This window comes from Solanum stenotomum, chromosome 3, assembly GCF_019186545.1.
Source record: "Solanum stenotomum isolate F172 chromosome 3, ASM1918654v1, whole genome shotgun sequence".
NCBI lineage: Eukaryota > Viridiplantae > Streptophyta > Magnoliopsida > Solanales > Solanaceae > Solanum > Solanum stenotomum.
Window position 1 is genome coordinate 5,484,242 of NC_064284.1, and position 11,445 is coordinate 5,495,686.

General features: G+C 35.2%; 3 protein-coding genes across 4 annotated transcripts; 1 reads left to right on the plus strand and 2 right to left on the minus strand.

Annotated features, from left to right (window-relative positions):
- The first annotated feature begins 1,554 nt into the window (after positions 1 to 1,554).
- LOC125859024 (ribonuclease 3-like protein 1) lies at positions 1,555 to 2,570 on the plus strand. Of its 2 annotated transcripts, none has more exons than XM_049538777.1 (3): positions 1,555 to 1,826; positions 1,945 to 2,059; positions 2,197 to 2,570. In XM_049538777.1, the coding sequence occupies exons 1-3, from the start codon at positions 1,700 to 1,702 to the stop codon at positions 2,351 to 2,353; spliced, it is 399 nt and encodes a 132-aa protein (XP_049394734.1). In that variant the 5' UTR covers positions 1,555 to 1,699; the 3' UTR covers positions 2,354 to 2,570. The 2 variants fall into 2 exon arrangements, with proteins under 2 accessions (XP_049394734.1, XP_049394735.1); XM_049538778.1 differs by having other exon boundaries at positions 1,996 to 2,059; positions 2,197 to 2,465.
- Positions 2,571 to 2,700: 130 nt separating this feature from the next.
- LOC125859022 (ATPase 9, plasma membrane-type) lies at positions 2,701 to 7,201 on the minus strand. The gene is made up of 12 exons (XM_049538774.1): positions 6,895 to 7,201; positions 6,015 to 6,686; positions 5,617 to 5,943; positions 5,403 to 5,522; positions 5,178 to 5,300; positions 4,998 to 5,102; positions 4,603 to 4,912; positions 3,976 to 4,490; positions 3,720 to 3,893; positions 3,451 to 3,633; positions 3,189 to 3,367; positions 2,701 to 3,091 (listed from the first exon to the last, which is right to left on the minus strand). The coding sequence occupies exons 1-12, from the start codon at positions 6,952 to 6,954 to the stop codon at positions 2,995 to 2,997; spliced, it is 2,865 nt and encodes a 954-aa protein (XP_049394731.1). The 5' UTR covers positions 6,955 to 7,201; the 3' UTR covers positions 2,701 to 2,994.
- Positions 7,202 to 9,645: 2,444 nt separating this feature from the next.
- Positions 9,646 to 10,797, minus strand: LOC125859880 (ethylene-responsive transcription factor ERF003-like). Its single transcript, XM_049539727.1, has 2 exons — positions 10,582 to 10,797; positions 9,646 to 10,076 (listed from the first exon to the last, which is right to left on the minus strand). Exons 1-2 carry the CDS (start codon positions 10,662 to 10,664, stop codon positions 9,680 to 9,682), a joined length of 480 nt encoding a protein of 159 aa, XP_049395684.1. The 5' UTR covers positions 10,665 to 10,797; the 3' UTR covers positions 9,646 to 9,679.
- Positions 10,798 to 11,445: the final 648 nt, after the last annotated feature.

Sequence of the window (11,445 nt, forward strand, 5' to 3'; positions counted from 1 at the left end):
GTTTCCTTGAAGTTTTCAGTCACACCAACTTGGCTACCATCGGTATATCAGATGTGTTTCATTCACAAACACATGAAGGGTCAAATTTACCTCTCTACTTTTGGATATTGTCTACGTTTACTCTCTGTTATACTATCAGGCCAAATTTACCCTTGCCGTTATACTATCCAGACAAATTTCATTTGTACTCCGTTATATACACTTTCCAGCTGCACTTCTTTCCTTTGTCAATATCTATACCTCCAAATACAGTTTTCTTTCGTAGACCGATAAAAACAAAATCCTGATTGCTGGACGACACACCAAGGAATTTATTGTTTACGTACATGTAAGATTCCGTTCTTAGTAAACCTCACGGCAATATCTAAGGATGTTTACATCAAACACAATAGTATTAAAAAAATATGCTCTCTTTTTCATTAACCATCCCAGCTCATAACTATTAATTCACCTGATCTACTCTTCCCCTGGCACCCCGAAAAGGAAACAAATTCGGGTTATATGCTTAAAAAATCATGGCCTTTACGAACTGGATATGCAGTCGTAATACCAAAAACATGTTTGTAAAAATTGTTCATCCAGGAGGACATATAGAACTTCATGACAGGCCTATTCTTGCATCAGAAATAATCAACAGAAACCCGAAAAGTTGGATTTGTCATCCAACAGTTTTCCAGCAGCCATGGGCCATTCTGCCACCGGAAACCACTCTCATGCCTGGCCAAAAATTCTATATTGTGCCTATAAGCACCCTTAAAAGACTTCAATCCCTCGCCTTGAAATCCTCTCCAGCTCTAGTTCATAAACTTCAGAAACAATCAAATCTTAAGGAAAACACAACAGAAAATCAGGAAGGCAGTTTTTCTAACTGCTGGTTGTTTCATAGAAATTCAAACAAAAATTCAGAGGTTCCTTATTCTTCTCTGAGACAAGAAAACAGAGATTCACAATCGCAGGATGAAAATTGCTTTACCTGCTTATTAACAGGGATGAAGATCAACAAACCAGCTAGTATAAATAATGTTATGAGTACTGAAACAACATCATCAAGCAACAGCTTGGGATCCTCAGAAACAAATTTTCTGAACAGAAAACAGAGAACTGTAGATCCCAATGAAACATCAACAGGAGTTTCGCCCACAAGGCTTTCGTCTTTCGATCAATGGCATCCCAATTTAGAAAGCATCTCAGAAGAATAACAAGTTTTCTGCAAATGGAAAAAAATTATCAAACCTCTTTTTTTTAAAAAAAAAAATATTCTATTGTATCTGTACATTTGTGTTTCTATGTTGCTCAGACTCTCCAAAAAAGAATTTGTCGCACTTGTGTCAAATCCTTGAAATATTATTTTCGTACACGCATTCATCAACAATGACACAGCAGGGAAAGCTGCGGCTATAAATCAATAAATTCAAGAGAAGCCTAACTTTAATTAATTGTAGTAATTAATTCAACTGTCTACCTTTCAATTAGTGTACCCAACACTATGACTGTGACACTATGTACAAAATATGAATAAGATCTATTAAGATGATTCTAGAACAGCTCCAAAATAAGAATTAAAAAAATATTCACCAAAATCTCTATAATACTAATTCGTTATCGACACTCAAAACACAATTATAGTATCTCTATAATTTTGTAATTTGATGATAATTGGAGTTTATGATAAGATTAATTTGGATGTTTCTGGAACATAATGGAACATAGTGAAGCTGAAAGAGTTCTTCAGCGGCTTCGAGGAGAATATAGAAGTGAAACAGTACCCGACCCGGATACGTTTCGCCCGCTTCGTGCCGTCATGGATGGGAACTCCAAAGGCAAAGGTAAATATAAAGCTGCCAAAACTATTCATAGTGGATAGATATTGACTGTACACGAATTTTAAGTAAGCTTTTGGCCATAGATTTCAAGTGAAAAAAGTATGTTTGATTTTTTTAACAGGTACTCAAAATCAGGGCTCCACCAAATCACATTTGTATGAGATTTGTGCAGTAAATCATTGGAAAGCACCTTTATTTGAATGTTGCAATGATGAAGGTCCAGATCACCATAAGTTGTAAGTTTATTACTATTCCAATTTAAAAGTACGCCCTCGCCTTTTAAAACACTGGTTTATAGTATAGTAGTACTGAGTTACGAATAGATATTAAACGTATAATGAGTTGTTAGAATGATCGAGAAGCTAAAATACAGGTTCACCTTCAAGGTAATTGTGGAAATAAGAGGTCTTCGTACAACAACTATAGAGTGTATGGGCAATCCACATTCAAAGAAGAAAGCTGCAGCAGAGAATGCAGCTGAAGGAGCATTGTGGTTTCTAAATCAAGCTGGTTATAGATTTAAGCACTGAATTAATTTGTTTCTTAATTTTACAAACAGAAACAGAAAGAATTTAATCTTAATGCTATGTGACTTAAAGTGTATGAAGAGGGTTTTTCAACTAAGATGTCAATAATATATGAGTTAACACTACTTGTTGACTTGTTGCGTTGTGATCTCTTTCATTATCGTTCTTTTGATTAGATAAGAAACTTTCATTATGTTTTGGAGACTAGCTAGCGCGGAATGATATTTTTGAAGCATGCCCTTAAGTAATGCAAGATGGAGTTGCTACTGGAGAGGTACACAACTCGAATCCTTGTTAAAATTTGGTTCAAATCTCACGAGTCACCACATGTTTGTTGTAAAGAGAATAAATTTCAGCAAAGTGAATCTCATTTGCATAAACTGAAATGCTGCAATTTCTGAATTTGGCTAATTACAATTAAAGTAGTTAAAAGCTGGTAGAATACAAGTACAAGCTAAAAAGGAAACTGTCTAGCTCTTACGAGACCTCTGCTTTCCGACCTTGTTTGCTACATTATTCCCAGAGCACATATTATCTGCTAATCAGCAATGAAAGGAACGGAAAGAGGGAACCTAGAAACAGTTTTCTATTTCTTATTTCTAACTCTTTATTTGCCAACTGACTTTTGTACTGTGGTTGCTGTACTACACTGTGTAATGTTGCTGAATTGTCTCAATGTCAAGTCCCTTGAGCTTCACCACTGACTCCACATGCCCCTTGAGTGTATGAAGCTCTCTTAGCCTATTAACAAATGCAGAAGAATCGAAATTAGAAAATCGTTAAGCTATTGAAAAATGACCCCTGCAAGCTGCAATAAGGAAATATCAATCAGAAATACCTTGCAACTTCAGCACGACGTTTGGCATGCTCAGCTATTTCAGACAATTCATTATAGCTTTTGTTGTCATACATCTGTGAAGTATCAGGAGGGTGAAGTCCGTGCAATGTGCGTTGAGCCAATGCCCATTGTGCCTCTCTTTCTCCCCTACCATAATCCTTCTTGTTTGTGAAAGCAACCTGCACAGTAGGAAGAGAGTGTCACAAGTCATAACATGTTAGGTAAATTTTTTATTGATATGAACATTGTTGATGTGAAGTACCTTGTTTTCAATCATACTGTTCCAGGCTCTGCCACTCAAAATGTATCTGATTGCGAATTTTAGAAAATCTAGAGGTATGTAGAAAATAATACTGTAAAGCCAAATAACACCAGCCCAACCCCAACCAATACCATGGATCCTAGCAAAACCCCAGTTTGCATATACTGCAATTATGGTGGCAACCTGAAAGATAAACAAATCATTAGAGGTGAAGTTCTATGGTGCTAACTGCTAACGGCTAATCTGGTACTGGAAACTAACCAACTTACCAGCTGTGCTACAAAAAAAGCAGCTAACAGAAGGAAACCAGGTCGTTCTACGTAAGACCAACTCCTTGACCTAGTTACGAAAATGAGTGCCTGACTAACAATGCTGACTTGAAGATACAGTGCAGCATTGAGCTCGTGTACATTGTCTCTAATCGATCTTACTCCAAACTTGTCCTGCAAATACAGTGCAAGTTGGATCGATAAGCAACATTTCAGTTATGTTGTTTGTTAATTGAGTAGTGCACAATTTACTTACACTGAAGAAATTTGACTGGTGTGCAAGCCAAAAGAAGATAACAGTCATCACGGCTAGGTAAGTACCAAGAACTATGCCAGTGGCAAATATTTCTCTAAGTTTCCATGAGTCAGGCATGGGTGATGGCTTCACCTTATCTTTAGATATGGTCATGATGGTTCCATCATTAAGAATGGCAATGATAAGAACCATGAAAGGTGAGAAATCAAACTTCCAGATTAATGCAATGAGCATGAACCCTAGTACAATTCGGATGGTTATAGAAACAGCATAAATGGTATAATTCTTCATCCTCTGAAATATAGCTCGGCTGGTCAAAACAGCACTAACTATCACACTCAATCCTGGCTCCGTGAGAACTATGTCTGATGCACTACGAGCAGCATCAGTAGCATCAGCCACAGCTATGCCTATATCTGCCTTCTTCAAAGCAGGGGCATCATTCACACCATCTCCTGTCATACCACAAATGTGCTTTCTTTCTTGGAGCTTCCTCACAATCTCATATTTGTGCTCTACACAGTTCCAAAAAATCGCGCAAATACAAGTATAAAGATTGTTAGTAATAGAAGTCAGGAGGATGACTTATCAACAGTAAAAAAAAATATATGGGAAATAGTTAGTAACCTGGAAAGACTCCGGCAAAGCCATCAGCCATCTCGATGAGTTCATCCACAGGGAGGTTAGCAATACTTTCATCCTTGTGCTGCCCCAGGAGGGAGGAAGAAGGATACATGTTTGTTCCCATGCCAAGCCTACGACCAGTCTCCTTGCCTATGGCAAGCTGATCGCCAGTTATCATTTTTACATTGACACCAAGGACAAGGGCACGCCTAATTGTTTCTGCACTATCATGCCTTGGAGGGTCAAAAAGAGGCAAGAGCCCTACAAAGACCCAAGGCGATCCTGGACTTTCCTTTGTCTTCTCTGGTACAGTCTGTATTAATAAAGAACACATTCACTGGCTTTAGTTTGAAGCAGAAAAAAAGATACTACAGACTTGGCTTTATTAAATTTTTCACCTGTTGAGCCACTGCAAGAGAGCGAAGACCACGATCAGCAAACTTGTCAATGATGGAGTGAACTTTCCTCTTTACATGCTCACTTAGGCGACAAAGATCAACAATCTGGTAACAGAATTCAAATGATTATGTAACCAACTCAGTTATAGACAGAAAGAAGTATCAAGTGCTATTGCTTACCTGTTCTGGTGCACCTTTGCTAACCCTATGCCAATTGCCATTGGTGTCTATATAAGTAATAGCTGTGCGCTTGTCAACAGGGTTAAAAGGCAGGAAGTGCACTTCTTGAATCCCAGCTCTAGCCTAGAGAGTCCCACATAAATAAAAAATTCAGGTACAAGTAAGTTGATGCACTTTCTGTCGATGAAAGTTGGCCTATCATAAATGAATCGATAAGTTTTCTACCTCCTTGGCATCTGCTAGCATTCCGACAATGCAAGCATCTATAGCATCCTGGTTTTCAACCCTTGAAGCTCTGGCCCCAAGAAGAATAACAGTATCTTGGTCCATATCCTTTGCGAAGACCTGTACCACCCCTCCCAAAGAATAAGACAATCTAGTTAGCTTACACTTTGGCTTATCGCTTCAAATACAAGAAACGTCATGTTAATTCACAAACCTCGACTAAACTTTTGTCTACTTCAAGCTTGTTTAATGTAAGAGTTCCTGTCTTGTCACTACAAAGAACATCCATTCCAGCCATCTCCTCTATAGCAGTCATCCTCTTAGTAATGGCACCTTGTTCTGACAATTTGTGAGATCCAATAGCCATAGTGACCGATAATACAGTAGGCATGGCTATTGGAATCCCTCCAATGAGAAGAACAAGCAGATTATCAATTCCATCTCTGTACTTCCTGTGCTGAATTGGGTACATAACCAGTATTTCTATGATGATTCCAACTAGAATAGAGCATATGCAGAAGTTTCCGATTGCTGTCAACACCTGTCAAAATCATCTAAGTCAGCTGGATGAGCTCCATTTCAACTTTTCAATCAAAATGTAAGAATTTTTACCTTCTGGAAGTGGCCAACATTATTGGTACTATCAACAAGATGAGCAGCTTTTCCGAAAAAGGTGCTGATTCCAGTTGCAATAACAACAGCCTCAATTTCACCTTGTTTACATGTGGAACCAGAGTAAACTCCCTCCCCTGGGTGCTTTGTCACGGGTAATGACTCACCCGTGAGAGCAGATTGATCAATCTTCAGGGGATCTCCATCAAGTAAACGAGCATCAGCCGGTACAATATCCCCCAACTTAATACTTATCACATCCCCTGGTACTAACAATGCTGCATCCATCTCCTTCCAGCTACCATCTCTTATCACCTTCGTCTTAGGAGCAAGACCAGCCATCAAGGCTGCTGCAGCATTGCCTGCATTGTTTTCTTCGATGAAACTAACCGTAGAGTTGATGACAAGCAAGATCACAATTCCAAGAAAATCTTGCCAATCTGGTGGCCTATTCTGTCCATTTGCCAATACAATAGCAATGATAGCAGCAATTTCCATAACCCATGACAAGGGATTCCACATGAAACCCAAAAATTTTAAGATCTTATTCTCTTTTTTCTCCTCAAGTTTGTTTTGGCCAAACACTTCAAGCCTTTTAGATGCATCCTGAGATTCCAATCCCTGCTTGGAACTTACCAATATCCTAAATACATCATCCACTGGTATTGTTTCCTGTACAACATACAAAGCAATGCATGTTAGACATTTTCCCCGGACAACAAGATTCATTCTTGATTAGTACATAAATACACCAACATAATATGCAGAGTCAGAATTTTCATCACGAAGATTCAAACATCACGTAAGAAATAAAAGAAATCACATTTTCTATTGCAAATGACGATCATACTATCATATAAAAACCAAATGAAAAACGTACAAGATCAACGTTCTCCTTCTTGATATCATCCAAGCTGACGGTTTCCTTTTGATCCGCCATGTTTAATCTACTCACTTTCTGTCAGCTACAACTAATATAACACACACACACATATAAATTAATCAGAAATTATTGTTCATAATGAACATTGTTGAGACGATAAATGAAACATAATTTGACTAGGTCTGGTATTAACGGATTTGTGTAATAGATTGAGATTTGAATTGAAGTAAATAGGTAGTATTATTATAGTACGATGACTCCCATTAATTCAACTAATTAAGCTTTACTAAGGTAACGGATTGAGTGAGAGTTACTTACTCCCTACCAATCATTCTAAACCAACTAAAACTAGCGGTAATTACTAATTTCTTTCCTTTTTCGTTTCTCTTTTTTTCTAATACTCTCCCGTCTCAATTTATGTGATGTGGTTTGATTTGGCATGACTATAAATCACTTCATTAATGTTAAAATAGAAACTTTAAAGTGAAATTGTTACTCATAAAAAAGTGCAAAAGTTATTAAATCTCATTACAAAAAAATGTGTGAGCACCAATGTTTATAATACTAAGAAACAAAATTACACTGACTATAAAATCTAATTATGAATTAAATAAAAACCAAACATTTGTTATGTTCTATTTTAATTTTTTAAATATTTTAAAGTAGTATTTGACTGAAAATGTTGGAAAAGAATATGCAAGTACTAAAAAATTCATCGTCGTAAAAACAATGTATTATTGGGTGTGTAGGGTGGACTTGCACAACTACGTAGTGACTGCGACTTCAATGCTACCAAATTAGTGGAATATTAATTAACAGAATTTTTCTAGGTTAGATACGTATGTATTTACTATTTTGACTTCGCACGTTTCGATAGAATATTCATAATTGGCTGACGTAGATCAAATATTTTTCCACACATTATTTTGTTCACTTTTACTTGTTTATTTTGGGCTTTCATATGAACATTTTATCACAATATATGGACTAATTGAATATTCCCTCTATCCCAAGTCTCTATTAAACACTCTTCTAAAAGGAATGTCATGAAACAAAGTGGGCTGAAATTACTTGTCTACTTTTCTTTTTTTAGTTTCCCATTTCGACTAATAAAAAAAGGACAATTTTTTTTCATATATTATACTCTCAATTAATTATTTTGAAAAAGGTAGAACTTTTTGAAAATCTCAAGTTTTAAATTCACACTTCATAATTAATATGGATAAAATAGTAAATTCACTATATTAATCATTATTTTTTTAATAAGTGTGTTAATTTAAAAATAGACAAGTAATTAAGGATAGAGAAAATATGATTGATGTATATTTTTTTAGCTTATTTGAGAAATAAATAATTAATGTTAACGGCAAAAGTTATTCCCTCCTTGGAACTTACCATTTATATTAATTCTTCAATGAAATTGACAATTGATTCACAAAATTTATGTTGAAAAAAAATTGTTCTGAGGAGCATAGAAATAAATGACCGTCACAAACTATGAAAAAAGATACTAATATATACAAATATTATAGCATTAAAAATTCCATATGCACAAAATATCATAATACATTTAAAATAAAATTTTATATCGAGTCAAACTACTCAAACAAATTCAAATATCTTAGAATCATATATGTCATGTCATAATTAATGTGCACGTGTCGGAATGAGAGCCAAACAACACTTACCCGAAAGACACTGTTCATTAGTTATCACTCTTGTCTTGTACTTAACCAAATTTCTCTTCAATTTGCATTTTTGCTACATATTTTAATTTCTCCCCAGAAAAAGGTCTGGTTTTCATAATAGCATTACTGTTGTGTATTCACCTTTATATTTCAAATTTCAACTGATATATTGTTCAAAATAGTTAAGATGTCACCATTCTAATCTTAGTCTTGGTCAAATTCAATTAGGCATTTCCTATTTAATGTACTGTTACCGATGTGAAAGAAAAGACTAATTTGATTAAGTCATTTTCGTTTTGCCTATTCACCTTTTAATTTAGTGCATTTACAATTTCTTTTTGTCTCGTTAAGATGCATTCCCTTCTGAGACACTCAATAAAATTAAAACAATACAGATAAAACTAGCATGGTTCCGTGTTTATCCAAATTAAATTATTTGATTTTGAAATTCGAAGAATCTCACATATAAATTATTAGATGTGACATTATTATGAAGGCAAGATTTCTGTTAATGGAATATTTGGTTGTGGATTCACCGGAAGAAAGAAGCAAACTTTTGAGTTAATTAAAACGAGCGTGAAATCAATGGTCAAAAAGTTTACTGCTTTCCTAAAGTATCCGTGTCTGTTAAGTTTCAGAATTTTGTAGACAAAAGGATCATATCCCTCTAATTAACGCACTGTCAGGAAGAGACTTTATGAGAATGTACGTCTCTGCTCTGAAAAACTTGTTCATACCCTCCCCTCTCGAATTCACACCGTTAAATTAGATCTTAGACTTAATTCATGCACTAAAAGCTAGGAAGGAGAATTGTCCAAGCCTTATAAGGAGTCCACCCATCTCATTAACCATCAATATGAGACTTTTGTCATTTTTTAACACACACTTGATCAGAAATTCTAATAAAGGAGATTAGAATAACCAACGACCATCACCATTAGAACAATGACCAAGATTAGAACAAATTACATGATAAATTATCTATTTTTAATAGAGTGGACAAGTGAAAAATAAATGAAGTGGAGTAGTAGTGACATAGTGAGTTAGAGAGACGGAATAATTCCATTTGAAGCTAATTTATTGCATTTATAATCTTATTCATTGAGAACAGAACACATCTCAATAGATCCATAATCAAGCAATTCCTCAATCATCTGTTCTATATGTTCATCTTCCAGTGACTTCATGTATTGTTGTGATGCACTCTCACTCTGCCTTTCTTCTCCATCTCCCCTCTTCGTGGATATCTCCTTCTCTTTTTTATCTTCCAATTTTGTCTTACCAGTTCTCTTTGACATAGCAGTGAGAGATGTCATGTGGCATTTTTGAAGTTTAGCTATCAAAGCAGAAGACAGAAACCGTGTTGATTCTGTGGCATTGTAAGGGAAATTAGTGCGTGCTGTTGGACCACACATGAGTCTTGCTGCTTCATCATATGCCCTCGCAGCATCCTCTGATGTCTCAAATGTTCCTAGCCAGATCCTTGTCTTCCTGTATAACTATAGTAATTAAATTCACCAGCAAAAATTAAATTGGGGTCACAGGGGCAGAACCAGCCTTCTTTTAGGGGTTCATCCTACTCTTTGGTGGAAAATATTATTATTTATACATAAGTAAAATTATTTTATATATATATATATATACAGTAGATGTTAATCCCTTCATTAGTCTGTGTGTATAGTTCTTCAAATTTTAAACCATTTATTAAAAATTCTAGCTTCGATCCGCCACTGATTGGGGATAGGGTAAGGGGGAATGCAGAGAGGATTACAATATGGAAAATCGAAGCTTCACCAATAATATGAAAGTTTAGACAATCAACCAACTGAGCTACTAAGATTCTCAATAACCATGATCATTAAGTTTGACTATCAGAACAAATATAAAGTTGTTACTAAAGCTACCAAATTCGGTCGAACTCGTAAACTCTAAGCTAGCTCTGCTCCTGACTGATGAAATAAAGTGTAAGTAAGAGAGAAAGAGGAAGAAATATTACAATGAAGGATGGCGAATTTCGGAAACCCAAGATCCCCAATGCCGCTGGCGAACACCTCGATATCTTTGTTGTGGTCGAGACATGGGGAAATTTAGAGGCTATAAAAGTAGGAGAAGTGATAAGTATATATGATGCTCCTATGGCTATAAGAGATGTAGGGGAAGAAGGTTAAAGGTTTTCAGGGGCTTTTGTAAGCGACTCTTTTTGGCCTTCACCTCCAAATTATTATGGTTTGGTCCCACAGGGCTTTCTATACCTGTATTTTTTTTTAAGTCCGATTAATTTAAATTCACATTGGACGAGGCTTTATCCAATTATAGCGCTTCTCAGCTACTAAATTTTTTTTTTAATACTTGAAGCTCGAAATCAAGACTTTTTATTAAGGAAGAAGTTGTTTTTTCGATTGCACCACAATCTTTTATGGTGCTTTCTATAGTTTTTTCTTGTTTTCTTTATGCAATATAATTTGAGTCAAAAGTGCAATTTAATGAAAAGTTAATTTTTTTTTTTTATGTTTTTGAATAAAATATATTTTATAATATTTGTGTGATTATAAAAAATTATTTATTATGAGTAGAAAGGAGAGTACAAAGCTAATTAAGGGTGTGTTTGGAATGAAGGAAAATGTTTTCCTAGAAATTGTTTTCTTGGAAAACGAGTTGATTTTTGACTTATTTTCTCATGTTTGGTTGGTGAGTAGAAAATATTTTACTGAAAATATTTTTAGTGTTTGATTTATGAATAAAAAATATTTTTGAAAAATATCTTTTATTTTTACTAGACTAGAAAATAATTTTTGAAATTGAAAATATTTTTTAAAAATAAACTTAAATTTTTTGGGGGGTGGGTGAGGGGGGTTGAGGG

Coding starts and splice junctions, on each gene's coding strand:
- LOC125859024 (XM_049538777.1), top strand. CDS start 1,700: ATGGAACATAGTGAAGCTGAAAGAGTTCTTCAGCGGCTTCGAGGAGAA. Junction 1,827..1,944: donor TGGGAACTCCAAAGGCAAAG/GTAAATATAAAG, acceptor TTTTTTTAACAG/GTACTCAAAATCAGGGCTCC. Junction 2,060..2,196: donor GGTCCAGATCACCATAAGTT/GTAAGTTTATTA, acceptor GCTAAAATACAG/GTTCACCTTCAAGGTAATTG.
- LOC125859022 (XM_049538774.1), bottom strand. CDS start 6,954: ATGGCGGATCAAAAGGAAACCGTCAGCTTGGATGATATCAAGAAGGAG. Junction 5,523..5,616: donor TAGACAAAAGTTTAGTCGAG/GTTTGTGAATTA, acceptor GGGGTGGTACAG/GTCTTCGCAAAGGATATGGA. Junction 5,103..5,177: donor GCAAAGGTGCACCAGAACAG/GTAAGCAATAGC, acceptor TTCTGTTACCAG/ATTGTTGATCTTTGTCGCCT.
- LOC125859880 (XM_049539727.1), bottom strand. CDS start 10,664: ATGTCTCGACCACAACAAAGATATCGAGGTGTTCGCCAGCGGCATTGG. Junction 10,077..10,581: donor GAAATTCGCCATCCTTCATT/GTAATATTTCTT, acceptor ATAGTTATACAG/GAAGACAAGGATCTGGCTAG.